Consider the following 18127-nt stretch of genomic DNA (forward strand, 5'->3'; position numbering starts at 1 on the left):
AGGGACAGTGCTGGGACACCTGGGGATACAGGGACAGAGGCCTGGGGACAGCTGGGGACATGGGGATGGGTTTAAGGACACCTGGGGACAGCTGGGGACAGCTGGGAACACCTGGAGACACCTGGGGACACTGGGGGACAATGCTGGGGACAGCTGGGGATACAGGAACAGGGGCATGGGGACACCTGGGGACAGTGTGGAGACAATGTGGGGACAATGGTGGGACAGTGCTGGGACACCTGGGGATACACAGATGGGGCATGGGGGACACCTGGGGACACCGAGGGACACCAGGGGACAATGCTGGGACACCTGGGGACATGGGGATGGGGAGGTCAGAACACCTGGGGACAGCTGGGGGACACCGGGAGAGGGGCATGGGGACACCTGGGGACACCTGGACACCAGGGTGTCCCATCCCCAAGGTGTCCCCTGTCACAGGGTGGCCTCGTCACCGATGTCCCATATCCCCAGAATGTCCCAACCCCACGGTGGCCTTGTCCCCACTGTGTCCCCATTGTCCCCACAGCCCCTGCAGTGTCCCCATTGTCCCTAAAGGGCCTGGGGTGTCCCCACCTTGTCCCCATTGTCCCCAAAGCCCCCAGGGTGTCCCCAAGGCCTCAGAGTGTCCCTAAAAACCCCAGTGTCCCCAAAGCCCCCAGGGTGTCCCCAAGGCCTCAGAGTGTCCCTAAAAACCCCAGTGTCCCCAAAGCCCCCCAGGGTGTCCCCAAGGCCCCAGAGTGTCCCCAAAGCCCCCAGGGTGTCCCCATTGTCCCCACCTTGTCCCCACGGCGCTGTTCCTGGGATGTGCCACCACCGCCTGTCCCAATTCCTGGGTGTCACTGTCACGGGTGTCACCACCCCCAGGGTGTCACCACGCCCAGGATGTCACCATTCCTTGGGTGTCACCACGCCCAGGGTGTCACCATTCCTTGGGTGCCACCACCCCTGTGGATGGCACCGTCCCCTGGGTGTCACCACCTTGAGGGTGGCATTGTCAGGGGTGTCACCATTCCTTGGGTGTCACCGTCCCCTGGGTGTCACCGCTCCGAGAGTGTCATTGTCAGGGGTGTCACCACCCCCAGGGTGGCACTGTCCCCTGGGTGTCACCATCCCTTGGGTGTCACCTCCCCCAGGGTGGCACAGCCACAGCCCTGAGGTGCCACATCAGGGGGTGACCCCATGTCCCGGCGTGTCCCTGTCCCTGTCATTGTCCCCAGGGGGGTGTCCCTGTCACTGTCCCCATCCCCAGGGGGGTGTCACGACATTGGGGTGTCCCTGTCCCCAAGGTGGTGTCATGACACTGGAGTGTCCCTGTCCCCAAGGGGGTGTCCCATAAATGAGTTGTCCCTGTCCCCAGGGGGGTGTCCCTGTCACTGTCCCCATCCCCAGGGCGGTGTCACGACACTGGAGTGTCCCTGTCACCATGTCCCTGTCCCTGTCCCTGTCACCCAGAGGGTGTCACGACATTGGGCTGTCCCTGTCCCCAAAGGGGTGTCCCTGTCACAATGTCCCTGTCCCCAAAAGGTGTCCCATAAATGGGGTGTCCCTGTCACTGTCCCCGTCCCCAGGCGGGTGCCATGACATTGGGCTGTCCCTGTCCCCAGGGGGGTGTCCCTGTCCCTGCGGTGTCCCTGTCCCCAGGGGGGTGTCCCTGTCCCCGTCATTGTCCCTGTCCCCAGGGGGGGTGTCACGACATTGGGGTGTCCCTGTCACAATGTCCCTGTCCCTGGGGTGTCCTTGTCCCTGTCCCCAAGGGGCTGTCACGACACTGGAGTGTCCCTGTCCCCAGGGGGGTGTCCCTGTCCCTGGGGTGTCCCTGTCCCCAGGGGGGTGTCCCTGTCCCTGGGGTGTCCCTGTCCCCAGGGGGGTGTCCCTGTCCCCGTCATTGTCCCTGTCCCCAGGGGGGGTGTCACGACATTGGGGTGTCCCTGTCACAATGTCCCTGTCCCTGGGGTGTCCTTGTCCCTGTCCCCAAGGGGCTGTCACGACACTGGAGTGTCCCTGTCCCCAAGGGGGTGTCCTTGTCCCTGTCCCGTCCCCTCCCGTCACTCCCCGCCCTCCGGGACTGTCGCGACATTGCTCCGTCCTTGTCCCCCCCTCGAGCTCCTCCCACCCCCGCCCCGTCTCTGTCGCGACTCCCGCTGTGTCCCCACCCCCTTGGCCCCGCCCCTATCGCGACACCGCCGTGTCCCTGTCACTGCCGGGGGTAGCCCCACCCCCTCTGTCGCGACAGCGCTACCGTCACCACCGACCTGTCGCGATCCGGGGGTGGCCCCGGGGGGGTTTTGTCGCCTCTGTCGCGACCTCGGGGGGGTTTTATCGCTTCTGTCGCGATCGCCGCCCCCTCCCCCCCTCCACTTCCGCCTCGCAACTCGCCGGCCCCGCCCCCAAACGCTGATTGGACGGCGGGGAAAAGGAGGCGGGGCCTTGTGTGATCAGCCAATCAGAGGGCGAGGGGGCAGGGCCATGAGGCGCTGAGGGAGCGGAGCGTTTTTGTGGCGGATTTTGGGGCATTTTTGGGGTTTTGTGGGTTTTTTCTCCGATTTTTTAAATTTTCGTGGCTGTTTTTGTTTTCCCCCCGTTTAGTCCTTTTTAGTTTCACCTTTTTTTGTGGCTTTTGTGTCGTTTTGGGGCCCTTTACCCTCCCAAATTTATTTTTTTTTAAATTTTGAACCTTATTTTCTAATTTTTAACCATTTCCCTCCTTTTTTTTCCCATTTTCTCTTCCCTTTTTTTCCTTTTCCACCTTTTTCTATTTTTGGCCATTTTAAACTCTTTTTTTTGGCCTTTTCTTCCTTATTTTTCTATTTCCACTCCATTTTTCCCTTTCCCCCTTTTCTACAAATTTAAATCATTAAAATTTTAAATGGAAATTGAAATCGAAACCTGAAATTCTGTCAAATTTGGCTTTAAAATCCCCACATTTCAACTTTTGAAATTTCAATTTTGTTCCCAATTTCAGGATAAATTTCGACTCTCTTAAAACAGAAAAAAAAAAAAAAAATCAATTTAAATTTCCATTTTAAAAGGTCAAAACTTCAACTTTTAAAATTCTCAATTTCCGCCGAAAAAGTTTAAAATTTGGATTTTTAAAAATTCTGAATTTCTGTCAATTTCTACTGAAAAAAAATTATAAAATTTCGATTTTAAAATTCTCAATTTCAATTTCCACTTAAAATTCCCAATTCTGGGTGTTTAAATCCCTTTAAAATTCCCATTTTAATGAAAATATTTTGAATTTAAATTAATTTTTTTTCCCTTTTTCCCTCCCCTTCCCTTTCCAACCTTTCCCCCCTCGTAATAAATTTTTTTTGGGGATTAAAAACGGGGCTGAAAAACCCGAAAAATTCCGTTTTTTTTTTTTTTTTTTTTTGTTTTTTTTTTTTTGGTGTTTTTTTTATACAAAACCAAACTCGCAGCGTTTTTTATTTTTTTTTTCCACGATCGGCAAAGCCCCGGCGCGGGAATTCCGGGGGGAAAAAAGAAAAAAAACTCCTCGGGATTGGCACCGACGGGGACCCCGAACCCAAATAAAATTAATTAATTATTAATAATTAATAAAACCCCGGGCGGGGGGAGGAGGAAAAGGGAAAAAAAAAGGGAGAATTCCCGGGATTTTTTTTTTTTTTATTTTTTTTTTTTTTTTTGGGGGGGGAGGGATTTGTATAAAATAAGAATAAAAAAAAAATTGAATTAAAATGAGGGGAGGGAAAATAAATGGGGTGAGAATAATAATAATAAAAAATATATTTCCGGGTTTGGCGGCGATTTTTTTTTTGGGGGGGAAAAAGGGGGATTTTAAAAAATTGGGGGTTTTATAAAAATAGGGGGAAAAATGGGGGGAAAATGGGGGGAAAAAAAGGGATTTTGAAGGAAGAAATTCATATTAAAAAAGAAAAAAAAAAGAGGAAAAGGAGGGAAAATGAAAAATGAAATTAAAGGGGAAAAGGGAAATAAAATAAAATAAAAGGGGGGGAAAAATTTGGGAAAATTAATAAAAAGGGAAGGGACAGAAGGAGGAAAAATGAAAAATAAAAAAACAAATCAGGGAAGAATCAGGAAAAAAGAAAATTAAAAAAAAGGGGAAGAAAATGGAGAAAAGAAAATTAAGAAAAAAGGGGGGAAATCAGGGGAAAAAAAGAAAAATCAAGAAAACAAAAAATCAGGGGAAAAAGAAAAAAAATCAGAAATAAAGAGAAAAAATCAGAAAAAAGGGGAAAAATCAGAAAAAAAGATAAATTGGCGAATAGAGGGGAAAAAACAGGAAAAAAATTGAAAAAAATCAGGGAAAATTGAAAAAAATCTGGAAAAAAAAGAAATCAGGAAAAAAAGGGAAAAAATCAGGAAAAAATGAAAAAAAAAACTCCGAGAAAAAAAATCAGGGAAAAAATAGAAATCGGGAAAAAAAAAGGGAAAAAATCAGGAAAAAAAAATCAGGAAAAGAAAGAGGGAAAAACAGGAAAAATTTTGAAAAAATCAGGAAAAATTGAAAAAAAAATCAAGAAAAATTGAAAAAAAATAAGAAAAAAATGAAAAAAAAATCAGGAAAAAATGAAAAAAAAATCAGAAAAAAATGAAAAAAAATCGGGAAAAAATGAAAAAAAAATCAGGAAAAATTTTGAAAAAATGAGGGAAAAAAAGAGGAATTTTTGGGAAAGGAAGAAAATTAAAAAATTGGGTGGAAAAGGAGGAAAAATTCCGCAGGAAAAGCGGGAAAAGGCGAAGGGGGGGAAGTCCCTGAGGCAGCCGTCACCCCTCCCCCCCCCGAAATTCCTCCCCTTCCCCCAAAAAAATAAAAATAAAAAAAAATAAAATAAAAAAACAACCCCAAAATCCTCCCCAAAATCCAAAACCTCAAAAAAAAAAAAAATCGGGAAAAAAATTTAAATTTTCCCATTTTTTTTTTTGCGCCGCAACCGCCGGAAAAAAAAAAAAAAAAACCACGAAAAAAAAATCGCCCAAAAAATATTCAAAAATTCATGAAAAAAAAAAGGCAAAAAAATTTTAAAATTAAAATTAAATCCCGGGAATTCCCAGGATTTTTTTTTTTTTTTTGGTGTGAAAAGAGGGAAAAAATAGGGAAAAATTAATAAAAAAAATGGAATTTCGGGGTAAGGCAGCCCCGCCCCCGCTCCCAGTCCCGAATTTTTTTTATTCAACATTTAACGGAGAGTCCAAAACTTTTATATATTTTTTTTTTTTTCTTTTTTTTGGTGGGTATTTTTTACCAGGAAAAAAAAAAAAAATAAAAAGGGGAAAAGAGAGAGAAAAAAAAAAAAAAAAAAGGAAATTTTTTTTCTTTTTTTTGATAATTTTTTCCAAGTTTTTTTTTTTTTTTTTTTTTTCCCCCCGTTGTGGTTTTTTTTTTTTTTGTAATTTTTTTTTTTTTTTTTTGTAATTTTTTTTTTTTGTGTATTTTTTTTTTTTGGGAAAGAGTCAAAATTCCCGGCCGGAATCGCCTCTCCTAGAAAAGATTCTCCTCGAAAATGGCCAAGAGGTCGCTCTGGAAATTCATGTCGATCGTCGCCGCCATCTGGAGAAAAAAAAAAACAGAAAAAATGGGAAAAATCGAGAAAAAAATTCTATTTTTAATTCAATTTTTTGGGGGATTTTTTGGGGAATATTTTAAATTTTTAATCTGATTTTTTGAGGAATATTTTGATTTTTTAAATCCATTTTTTGGGGTTTTTTTTCAGGAATATTTTAGGTTTTTAAATCTGATTTTTTGATGAATATTCTGATTATTTTATTCTGATTTTTTGTGAATATTCTGATTATTTGATGCCAATTTTTTGGGATTTTTTTCAGAAATATTCTGATTTTTTAAATCTATTTTCTGGGGTATTTTTCAGGAATATTCCCATTTTTTAAATCAGATTTTTTGGGAATATTCTGATTATTTATTCCAATTTTTTAGGGATTTTTCAGGAATATTTTAATTTTTTAAATCTGATTTTTTGGTTTTTTTTTTGGGAATATTTTGATTATTTTATTCCATTTTTTTGGATTTTTTTCAGCAGTATTTTAATTTTTTAATCTGATTTTTTTGGGGGATATTTTGATTATTTTATTCTGATTTTTTTGAATTTTCTCAGGAATAGTCCCATTTTTTAATCCAATTTTTTGAGGAATATTTGGATTATTTTAACCCATTTTTGGGGGGGATTTTTCAGGAATATTCTGATTTTTTTATTCTAATTTTGCGGATTTTTTAGGAATGTTCTGATTATTTTATTCCAATTCTTTGAGATTTTTTGAGGAATATTCTAATTTTTTTATTCCATTTTTTTTGGATATTTTCGGGAATATTTTGATTATTTTATTCCAATTCTTGGGATTGTTCTCAGGAATATTCTGTTTTTTTAAATCTGATTTTTTTGGATTTTTTTGGGAATATTCTGATTTTTTTAATACATTTTTTTTGGATTTTTAGGGAATATTTTGATTATTTTATTCCAATTTTTTGGGATTTATTTCAAGAATATTTCCATTTTTATAATCTGATTTTTTTGGGATTTTTTAAGAATATTCCTATTTTTTGAATTCAAATCTTTTTTGATTTTTTCAGGAATATTCCCATTTTCTTTAATCCGATTTTTTTGGATTTTTTTGGGAATATTCTAATTTTTTAAATCTATTTTTTGGGGGGATTTTTCAGGAACATTCTGATTTTTTTTATTCCAATTTTTGGGGATTTTTCGGGAATATTCAGGTTATTTTAACTCATTTTTGTGGGGCTTTTTTTTTGAATATTCTGATCATTTTACCCATTTTTGGGGGGATTTTTTAGGAATATTCTGATTATTTTAATCCATTTTTGTGGGAATTTTTCAGGAATATTCTGATTATTTTAACCCATTTCTCAGGAATATTCTGATGATTTTTACCCATTTTTGTCACGATTTCTCAGGAATATTCTGATTTTTTTATTCCAAATTTTTGGGATTTTTCGGGAATATTCAGATTATTTTGACCCATTTTGGGGGAGGGGGATTTCTCAGGAATATTCAGATTTTCTTATTCCAATTTTTGGGGATTTTTGGGGCATAGGCTCATTATTTCAACCCATTTTTGGGCGGGATTTTTCAGGAATATTCTGATTTTTTAATTCCAATTTTTGGGGATTTTTTTGTGGATTTTTCCGGAATATCCCCCACATTTTTAACCCTTTCCTCACCGCTTCCCGGCGCCTCCTCTCCTGCTCCCTCTTCCTGCCCTTTTCTCACTTTTCTGGGAATATTCTGATTATTTTGATGCCTTTTTTTTTTTTGTGGGGATTTTTCAGGAATATTCAGATTATTTTACCCCATTTCTCAGGAATATTCTGATTCCTTTATTCCAATTTTTGGGGGATTTTTCTGAATATTCGTATTATTTTGACCCATTTTTGGGGGGGGAATTTTTTGGGAATATTCTTATTATTTTACCCCAATTTTTTTGTGGATTTTTAACCCTTTCCTCACCGCTTCCCGGCGCCTCCTCTCCTGCTCCCTCTTCCTGGCCATCTCCCTCTGCTGGTCCAGCATGGACTGGGAGCTCTGGGAGCTCTGGGGCTGCGGCGGCGCCGACGACGCCGACACCGGCACCGGCACCGGCACCGCGCCCGGCCCCGGCGGCTGCTGCTGCTCCTGGCGCCGCCGCACCTCCTCGTGCACCCGCCGGGCCTGCTCCAGCGCCTCCTCGTCCTCCCGGCTCCTGGGGAGTGACCAGAGTGACCATCAGTGACCAGAGTGACCATTAGTGACCACAGTGACCATCGGTAACTGCCAGTAACCAACAGTAACCAACAGTGACCAATGGTCATCAACAGTGCCCATGACCCTCCTCGTGCACCCGCCGGGCCTGCTCCAGCGCCTCCTCGTCCTCCCGGCTCCTGGGGGTGACCAGAGTGACCATGAGTGACCAACAGTGACCACAGTGACCATTAGTGACCACAGTGACCACTGGTAACCATCGGTAATCATGGGTAACCAACAGTGACCAATGGTCACCAACAGTGCCCATGACCCTCCTCGTGCACCCGCCGGGCCTGCTCCAGCGCCTCCTCGTCCTCCTGGGTCCTAAGGGGGTGACCAGAAGTGACCAGAGTGACCATGAGTGACCAGGAACCCCCTTGGGCCTGTTCCAGAACCATCTCATCCTCCCAGCTTCTAAAGGGGTCACCAGGAGTGACCACAAGTGACCAACAGTGACCAGGAACCCCCCTGGGCCTGCTCCAGAACCTCTTCGTCCTCCTGACTCCTGAAGGAGTGACCAGGAGCAATCAGGAATGACCATAGTGACCAGGAGTGACCAGGAACCAGACACAAGTCAGGGAATGTGGGAATGGGAACAGGGAGAGTGACCAGGAGTGACCAGGAATGACCAGGAATGACCAGGAGTGACCCCCAGGCCAGCTCCAGAACCTCCTTGTCCTCTTGGCTCCTAAAGGAGTGACCATGAGTGACCACAACTGACCACAGTGACCAGTGGTGACCACGAGTCACCAGGAACCCCCAGGTTCTGTCCCAGAACCTCCTTGTTCTCCAAGCTGTGAAAAGAGTGACCAGGAATGACCAGCAACATCCCTGGACTGTTCTAGAACTTCCTCCTCGTCCTCCTGGCTCCTACAGAGTGACCAGAGTGACCAGGAGTGACCACAACTGACCCACACTGATCGACAGTGACCACAGTCACCGAGAGTGACCATGAGTGACCAGGAACTCCCCCAGAACCTCCTCATGCACCTCCTGGGCCTGCCCCAGGACATCCTCGTCCTCCTGGGTCCTAAAGGAATGACCAAGAGTGACCACAAGTGACCAACAGTGACCAGGAACCCCCCTGGGCCTGCCCCAGGACATCCTCGTCCTCCTGGGTCCTAAAGGGGTGACCACAGTGACCAGGAGTGACCACAGTGACCGTGGTGTTTGTGGTGGATGTGGAGGTGTTCCTGATGTTCCTGGTGGTGTTTGTGGTGCTCTTGATGGTGGTTCTGGTGGTTTGGCGGTGTTTGTGGTGTTCCTGGTGGATCTGGTGGTGTTTGTGGTGGTAGTTACGGTGTCTGTGATGTTCCTGGTGGCATTCCAGGTGGTGTTTTTGATGTTACTGGTGGTGTTTGTGGTGTCCCTGGTGGATCTATAGGTGTTCCTGATGTTCCTAGTGGTGTTTGTGGTGTTTTTGATGCTCCTGATTGTGGTTCTGGCGGTTTGATGATAATTGTCACGTTTCTGATGCTCCTGGTGGTGTTTGTGGTGTCCCTGTTGGTGTTTGTGGTGTTCCTGGTGTGGTGGTGATGGTTTGGTGATGACTGTGATATTCCTGGGGTCTTTGTGGTGGATTTGGTGATGTTTCTTATGTTCCCGGGGGTGTTGGTGGTGTTCCTGGTGGTTATGGTGGATCTGGTGATGGTGTGGTGGATCTGATGGCAGTTACGGTGTTCCCAGTGGTGTTTGTAATGGTAGTTATGGTGTCTCTGATGTTCCTGGTAGCGTTTGTGGTGCCCCTGGCGGTGTTTGTGACGTTTCTGATGGATCTATAGGTGTTCCTGACGTTCCTGGTGGTCTCTGATGTTCCTGGTGGAGTCTGTGGCATTTCTGGTGGATCTGGTGGTGTTTGTGGTGAGTCTGATGATGGTTATGGTGTCTCCAGTGGTGTCTCTGATGTTCCTGCCGGTGTTTGTGGTGGTTATGGTGGATCTGATGATGATCCTGATGTTCCTGGTGGTGTCTGTGGTGTTACTGGTGATGGTTGTGGTGGTGTTTGTGGTGTTTCTGGTGTCCCTGGTGGTGTTTGTGGTGGATCTCATGATGGTTATGGTGTCCCTGGCGGCGGGTCTGGTGTGGCGGTGATGGTTTGGTGACAATTGTGGTGTTTCTGTTGGATCTGGAGATGTTCCTGATATTCCTGGTGGTGTTTGTTGTGTTTCTGGTGGATCTGGTGGTGTTTGTGGTGGATCGGGTGATAGTTATGGTATCTCCAGTGGTGTCTCTGATGTTCCTGGTGGTGTTTGTGGTGGTTTGTCATGGTTCTGATGATCCTGGTGGTATCTGTGGAGGTGTTTGTAGTGGATCTGGTGAGGGTTATGGTGTTCCTGGTGGTGATTTGTCATGGTTCTCGTGTTCCTGGTGGCATTTGTTGTGTTCCTGGTGCTCCTGGTGGTTATGGTGGATCTGATGACAGTTCTCATGTTCCCTCACGTTTGTGGAGGTGCCTGTGGAGGTGTTTGTGGTGGATCTGACGATGATTCTCATGTTCCTGGTGGTGTTTGTGGTGGACCTGATGATGGTTCTGATGTTCCTGGTGGTGTCTGTGGAGATGTTTGTGGTGGATCTGGTGATGGTTCTGATATTCCTGCTGGTGTCTGTGGAAGTGTCTGAGGTGGATCTGCTGATGGTTTGGTGGATCTGGTGACGGTTCTCATGTTCCTGGTGGTGTCTGTATGTCTGTGATGGATCTGGGGATGGTTTGGTGGATCTGGTGACGGTCCTGACGCTCCCGGCGGTGTTTACGGCTCTGTCCCCACCGTCCCCTGCCCCGTGTCCTCACCTCATCCTCTCCTGCTCCCTCCTGAGCCGCTCCTTCTCTCGCTCCACCTGCTCGGCCTGGGCCTTGAGGGCCTTTTCCCGCTCCTCCTTCTCGCGCGCCGCCCGCTTGAACTGCTCGAAGGAGTCGCTCGAGGACTTGGCGGCCGCCGCCGGAGCCGCCGGGTGTTTCTGCACCAGCGACGCCCACGAGCCCATGTTCTTGATCTTCAGGTCCTGGGGGGACACGGGGGGTCAGTGAGGGGTCTGGGACACACCTGGACACACCCAGAGGTCTGGGGAGGAGACTTGGCCTGGTGGGATCTCAGGGGGTTCTAAAAATCCCATCATGGAGATCCTTGAGCTTGGTGAGATCTCAGGGGGTTCCCTCAGATCTAAACCTGGAGGTTCCTCAGCCTGGTGGGAACCCAAATCCCACCCTAGAGTTCCCTCAGCCTGGTGGGATCTCAGGGGGTTCTCTGAGATCCAGCCCTGGAGGTCCCTCAGTCTGGTGGGATCACCCAAATCCTTACCCTGGAGTTCCCTCGGCCTGATGGGATCTCAGGAAGTTCTCCGAGATCCAGCCCTAAGGTTTCCCAGGTCCCTCGGCCTGGTGGGATCTCAGGGGATTCTCCCAGATCCCATTTTGGAGTTCTCCAGATGCCTCAACCTGGTGGGATCTCCCAAATCCCATCCTGGAGGTCCTTCAGCCTGTTGGGATCTCAGGGGGTTCCCCCAAATCGCAGCCCTGGAGGTCTCCAGGTCCCTCAGAGGCTGGTGGGATCTCAGGGGGTTCCCTCAGATCTAATCCTGGAGTTTCCTCAGCCTGGTGAGATCTCCCAAATCCCATCATGGAGGTCCCTCAGCCTGGTGGGATCTCCCAGACCCAACCCTGGTGGTCCCTCAGCCTGGTGGGATCTCAGGAAGTTCTACCAGATCCCAACCATGGAGTTCTCCAGGTCCCTGAGCCTGGTGGGACCTCAGGGGGATCTCCCAAATCCCATCCTGGTGCTCCCTCAGCCTGGTGAGATCTCCCAAATCTCACCCCAAATTCCCCAGGTCCCTCAGCCTGGTGGGATCTCACAATGTTCCCCAGGATCCAATCCTGGAGTTCTCCAGGTTCCTCAGCCTGGTGGGATCTCCCAGATCCAACCCTGGAGGTCCCTCAGCCTGGTGGGATCTCAGGGGGTTCCCCCAGCCCCAATTGTGGATCCCCTCAGGGTCCCCCAAAATTTGAGGGATTTTTCCCCAAATTCGAGGATTTTTCCCCAGATTTTCAGGTATTTTTTCCTGAAATTTGAGAGATTTTTTTCCCAAAATTTGAGGAACTTTTTCCCCAAAACTTGAGGAATTTTTTCCCAAAAATTAAGAGATTTTTCCCCTAAATCTGAGGATTTTTCCCCAAACTTGAGGATTTTTTCCCCAAAATCTGAGGAATTTTCCCCAAAATTTGAGGGATTTTTTTTCCCAAGATTTGAGGAATTATCTCCAAAATTAGAGGATTTTTTTCCCCAAAATTTGAGAATTTTTTTCCAAAATTTGAGGGATTTTTCCTCAAAATTTCAGGGATTTTCCCCAAAATTCGAGAGTTTTTTCCCCCAAACTTGAGGGATTTTCCCCAAAATTTCAAGGAATTTTCCCCCAAAATTTCAGAAATTTTTCTCACAATTGTTAGGATTTTTTCCCAAAAATTAGGAGATTTTTCCCCAAAATTTGAAGATTTTTTCCCGAAATTTGAGGATTTTTTTTTTTTTCACAAAAATTGAGGGATTTTTCCTAAAATTCGAGGAACCTTTCCCCAAATTAAAGGAAATTTTCCCAAAATTTGAGAAACTTCCCCCAAAATTTCAGGGATTTTCCCCAAAATTTGACGATTTTTTCCAAAATTTGAAGGATTTTTTTCCCAAAAAAATTCGAGGGATTTTCCCCCAAAATTAAGAGTTTTTTCCCAAAATTTGACAATTTTTTCCCCAAAATTTCAGGGATTTTCCTCAAAATCTGAGGATTTTTTCCCAAATTTTGAAGGATTATTCCCCCAAAATTTCAGGGATTTTCCCAAAATTTGAGAATTTTTTTCCCAAATTTGAGGGATTTTTCCCCAAAATTTCAGGGATTTTCCCCAAAATTCGAGGGATTTTTCCTCCAAACTTGAGGGATTTTCCCCAAAATTTCAAGGAATTTTCCCCCAAAATTTCAGGTATTTTTTTTTCCCAAAACTGAAGGAATTTTCCCCAAAAATCTGATTTTTTTTTTTTTTACCTTTTTTGGGGCCACGGGTGTTTTGGGTTCGGGTTTTTGCCGCTCCTTGTCGGGGGCGGGCGGCGCCTGCTCCGGGGGGCGGATCACGGGCCGGGGCCCTGCTGCCTCCAGGGGCTTCAGATCCGGCCCTGGGACACAAAAAACATGGAATTAGGGGAATTCTGAGCCTAAAAAATGGAATTATGGGCAGTTCTGGTCCAAAAATTGGGCATTTCCAGCACAAAAATTGGGAATTTTGACCCCAAAATTGGGCTGGGCCGGGGCCCTGCTGCCTCCAGGGGTTTCAGATCCGGACCTGGGACACCAAAAATATGGAATTAGGGGAATTCCCAACCCAAAATATGGAATTATTGGGAGTTCTGGTCCTAAAAAATAGAATTATCGGGATTGATGGCCCCAGAATTGGGAATTTCAACCCCAAAATTGGGCTGGGTCGGGGCCCTGCTGCCTCCAGGGGCTTCAGATCCGGCCCTGGGACACCAAAAATATGGAATTAGGGGAATTCTGAGCCTAAAAATGGAATTATTGGGAGTTCTGGTCCTAAAATTTGGGATTTATGGCCCTAAATATAGAAATATGGGGATTTTGAACCCGAAATTGTGAATTCTGACCCCAAAATTGGGCTGGGTCAGGGCCCTGCTGCCTCCAGGGGCTTCAGATCCGGCCCTGGGACACCAAAAATATGGAATTAGGGAAATTCTGAGCCTAAAAATCCTGAATTAGGGGATTCATATCCCAAAAAATGGAATTATGGGGAGCTCCGGTCCCAAAAATTGGAATTATGGAGATTTTGAACCCAAAATTAGAAATTCCGATCCCAAAAATGGGAATTACGGGGAGTTCTGGTCCCAAAATCGGAAATTTTGATCCCAAAAATGGGAATTATGGAGATCTACGACCCCAAAATTGGGAATGCCAACCCCAAAAATCAGAATTTTGGGGATTTTCAGCCCTAAAATTGAGAATTCTGGGGATTATAGATCCCAAAATTGGGCTGGGTCGGGGCCCTGCTGCCTCCAGGGGCTTCAGATCCGGACCTGAAACCCCAAAAATCTGAAATTAGGGGAATTCTGAGCCTAAAAATGGAATTATGGGGACTTCTGGTCCAAAAATTGGGGATTCTGGGGATTTCTGGTCCCAAAATTAGGAATTTCCACCCTAAAATTGGTGCAGCTGCCTCCAGGGGCTTCAGATCCGGACCTGGGACACCAAAAATATGGAATTAGGGGAATTCTGAGCCTAAAAAATGGAATTCTGGGGAGTTCTGGTCCAAAAATTGGGAATTTCCAGGATTTATGGCCCCAAAATTGGGCTGGGTCGGGGCCCTGCTGCCTCCAGGGGCTTCAGATCTGGACCTGGAATCCCAAAACATCCAGAATTAGGAAAATTTCGATCCTAAAAAATGGAATTATGGGGAGTTCTGGTCCAAAACACAGAAATTCTGACCCCAAAAATGGGTATTATGGAGAATTTTGACCCCAAAATTGGGCTGGGTCGGGGCCCTGCTGCCTCCAGGGGCTTCAGATCCAGATCTGGGACACCAAAAAATATGAAATTAGGGAAATTCCCATCCCAAAATTGGGATTTATGGGGATTTTTGGTCCTAAAAAACTGAATTATGAGGAATTTTTTTTTTGTTTTGTTTTCTCTCTCCTCATTAAATCTTCCAGGATTTTTTAGGGTTTTTTTCCTTCCCCATTAAACCTTATGGGATTTTTTGAGTATTTTTTCCTTCCCCATTAAACTTTATGGGATTTTTCAGAGATTTTTTCCTTCCCTATTAAATCTTATGGGATTTTTTTAGAGGTTTTTTTCTTTCCCCATTAAACCTTATGGGAATTTTTGGGGGTTTTTTCCTTCCCCATTAAACTTTATGGGATTTTTTAGGGATTTTTTCCTTCCCCATTAAATCTTACTGAATTTTTCAGGTTTTTTTTCCCTCCCCATTAAATCTTACAGGATTTTTTACGTTTTTTTTCCTTCCCCATTAAACCTTATGGGAATTTTTGAGTATTTTTTCCTTCCCCATTAAACTTTATGGGATTTTTTGGTTATTTTTCCCTCCCCATTAAACCTTATGGGATTTTTCAGGTTTTTTTCCTTCCCCTTTAAACATTACAGAATTTCTTCGTTTTTTTTTCCTTTCCCATTAAATCTTACAGAATTTTTTAGTGTTTTTTCCCTTCCCATTAAACCTTACGGGATTTTTTAGGATTTTTTTCCTTCTCCATTAAACCTTATGGGATTTTTCAGGGATTTTTTCCTTCCCTATTAAACCTTATGGGATTTTTCAGGGTTTTCTCTCTCCCCATTAAACCTTACGGGATTTTTTTTGGGTTTTTTCCCTCCCTACGAAATTTTACGATTTTTTTTGGGATTTTCTCTCTTCCCATTAAACCTTATGGGATTTTTTGGGTTTTCTCTCTCCCCATTAAACCTTATGGGATTTTTTATGGGATTTTATTCCCTCCCCATGAAATTTTAATGGATTTTATTTGGGTTTTCTCTCTCCCCACAAAATTTTATGAGATTTTTTTTTTTTTTTTCTCTCTGCATGACATTTTAATGGGATTGGTTTGGGCTTTGCCTCTCCCCATTAAACCTTATGGGATTTTTTTTAGGGTTTTTTCCCTCCCTACGAAATTTTACAAGTTTTTTTGGGGTTTTCTCTCTTCCCATTAAACCTTATGGGATTTTTTTTTTTTTTTTTTTCCTCCCTGTTAAATCTTACAGGATTTTTGGTTTTTTTTTTCCTTCCCCATTAAACCTTATGGGATTTTTTGCGGTATTTTTTCCCCTAAACCCAAAATTTCAGGATTTTTTTCTTCTCTGTGGGTTTTTTTGGGTGTCCCTGTGCCCGGTGGGTTTTGGGGTACCCCGACTCACGCTGGGGGAGGTGTGGGGTGGCCTTGATGCCCTCGGGGTGTCCCTTGGGGGGCTCCTGGCGCAGGGGGGGGCTGAAGGTCTCGTTCCTGATGACGGGCGAGTGCAGCTTCTCCTCCTTGCCCGGCCCCAGCGGCTGCGACTGCACCACCGAGGCCGCCCGCAGCTCCTGCCAGGAAATGGGGTCAGGATCTGTCCCGAAATCCCAAAAATCCCCAAATCCCAAACCCTGATCCTGACCCCGAGGCTGCCCGCAGCTCCTGCCGGGAAACGGGGTCAGGATCCACCCTAAATCCCAAATTCCATATCCCAAATCCCAAACCCTGATCCTGACCCCGAGGCCGCCCGCAGCTCCTGGGGGGAAATGGGGTCAGGATCTGTGTCTAATTCATAAATTCCAACCCCAAATCCTGACCCCGAGGCTGCCCGCAGCTCCTGCCAGGAAACGGGGTCAGGATCCACCCCAAATCCTAAATCTTGAGCCAAATCCTAATCCTGATCCTGACCCCGAGGCTGCCCGCAGCTCCTGGGGGGAAACAGGGTCAGGATCTGTCCCTAAATCCTGAATTCCAACCCCAAATCCTGATCTCAAACCCGTATCCTCATCCTGAGGCCGCCCGCAGCTCCTGGGGGGAATTTGGGGTCAGGATCCACACAAAATCATAAATTCCAACCCCAAATCTCAATCCCAAATCCTGATCCTCATCCCAAGGCTGCCCGCAGCTCCTGGGGGGGAAACGGGGTCAGGATCCACCCTAAATCCTGAATTCCTAAATCCCAAAATCCCAAATCCTGACCCCGACGCTGCCCGCAGCTCCTGGGGGAGAAACGAGGTCAGGAATGGCCCTAAATCCCAAAAATCCCCAAATCCCAAACCCTGATCCTGACCCCGAGGCCGCCCGCAGCTCCTGGGGGGAAATGGGGTCAGGATCTGTCCCTAAATCCCAAAAATCCCCAAATCCCAAACCCTGATCCTGACCCCGAGGCTGCCCGCAGCTCCTGCCGGGAAATGGGGTCAGGATCTGTCCTTAAATCCCAATCCCAAACCCTGATCCTGACCCCGAGGCCGCCCGCAGCTCCTGCCGGGAAATGGGGTCAGGATCTGTCCCTAAATCCTGAATTCCAACCCCAAATCCTGACCCCGAGGCCGCCCGCAGCTCCTGGGGGAAAACGGGGTCAGGATCTGTCCCTAAATCCCAAAAATCCCCAAATCCCAAATCCTGATCCTGACCCCGAGGCTGCCCGCAGCTCCTGCCGGGAAACGGGGTCAGGATCTGTCCCTAAATCCTGAATTCCAACCCCAAATCCTGATCTCAAACCCGTATCCTCATCCCGAGGCCGCCCGCAGCTCCTGGGGGGAACTTGGGGTCAGGATCCACCCTAAATCATAAATTCCAACCCCAAATCTCAATCCCAAATCCTGATCCTCATCCCAAGGCTGCCCGCAGCTCCTGGGGGGGAAACGGGGTCAGGATCCACCCTAAATCCTGAATTCCTAAATCCCAAAATCCCAAATTCTGACCCCGACGCTGCCCGCAGCTCCTGGGGGAGAAACGAGGTCAGGAATGCCCCTAAATCCCAAAAATCCCCAAATCCCAAACCCTGATCCTGACCCCAAGGCTGCTCGCAGCTCCTGGGGGGAAATGGGATCAGGATTTGTCCCTAAATCCCAAATCCCAAACTCTAATCCTGATCCTGACCCTGACCCAGCTCACAATTCCTGCAGAAATTCGGGATCAGGATCCACCCCAAAATCCCAATCCCAAACCCCGAGCCTGACCCCAGTCCTGACCCTAAATCCCTAATCCCAAACCAGGTCCCAGCTCACAATTCCTGCCATGGAAATTTTGGATCAGGATCTGCCAAAAAATTTCAAATCCTTTATTATCATCTGATCCCAAAATCCTGTTTTTTTTTTCACTGATCCCAAAATCCTCTTTCTTCACCTGATCATGAAACTCCCCAAATCCTGTTTTTACCGAAATCCCATTTTTTCACCTGATCCTGGAATCTCCAGATCCTATTTTTTCATGGATTCCAAACTCTCCAAATCCTGGTTTTTTTTTTCACCTGACCCCAAAATCCCATTTTTCTTTCCACCTGCCCTCAAAACCCCTTTTTCTTTTCACCTGATCCGAAATTCTGGTTTTTTTTTTCATCGGATCCTCAAAATCCCTTTTTTTTTTTCACTTAACCCCAAACTCTCTTTTTTTTTTCACCTGCCCCAAACTCCCATTTTTTTTCCCAGCTGTCCCAAACTCGTGTTTTTTCACCTGTTTTTTTGGCTGGATGTTTTGCTGAGGGGGCGACTGAGGCACGAGGCCCTGGAACGGCGGCATCTGTGGGGAAGGCATCATGAGGGGGGACGGGGCTTCCCGCAGGTGACCTGCAACGGGGTGGGGGCGACAAGTCACTCGGGGCTGTCACCATCGTCACCATCATCATTGTCAATGTCATCATCATCATCATCGTCATCATCATAA

General features: G+C 46.1%; 2 protein-coding genes across 5 annotated transcripts in view; both read right to left on the reverse strand.

Moving 5' to 3' along the window:
- Positions 1-2517, reverse strand: part of CAMSAP3 (calmodulin regulated spectrin associated protein family member 3) — a gene marked incomplete at its 5' end in the record, with an annotated part of 52278 nt that extends 49761 nt beyond the window's left edge. Inside the window, 2 exon segments of the mRNA XM_083881954.1 lie at positions 2256-2297; positions 2397-2517. Coding sequence (XP_083738080.1) covers positions 2256-2297; positions 2397-2517 — 163 coding nt within the window.
- A 2815-nt stretch (positions 2518-5332) lies between these two features.
- The window catches only part of BRD4 (bromodomain containing 4), a 61760-nt gene continuing 48965 nt past the window's right edge, over positions 5333-18127 (reverse strand). For 2 of the 4 annotated variants that reach the window (XM_083881987.1, XM_083881988.1), the window contains exons 17-22: positions 17918-18030; positions 15648-15813; positions 12762-12889; positions 10528-10739; positions 7467-7698; positions 5333-5536 (exon numbers count right to left, since the gene is read on the reverse strand). In XM_083881987.1, coding sequence (XP_083738113.1) covers positions 5468-5536; positions 7467-7698; positions 10528-10739; positions 12762-12889; positions 15648-15813; positions 17918-18030 — 920 coding nt within the window. In that variant the 3' untranslated portion in view covers positions 5333-5467. Of the gene's footprint in view, positions 5537-7180; positions 7699-7787; positions 7877-10527; positions 10740-12761; positions 12890-15647; positions 15814-17917; positions 18031-18127 lie in introns of those variants that run through there. The other 2 variants (XR_014592201.1, XM_083881989.1) reach the window with 2 other exon arrangements.

This window comes from Zosterops lateralis (genome assembly GCF_965231275.1).
Source record: "Zosterops lateralis genome assembly, chromosome: 36".
Taxonomy (NCBI): domain Eukaryota; kingdom Metazoa; phylum Chordata; class Aves; order Passeriformes; family Zosteropidae; genus Zosterops; species Zosterops lateralis.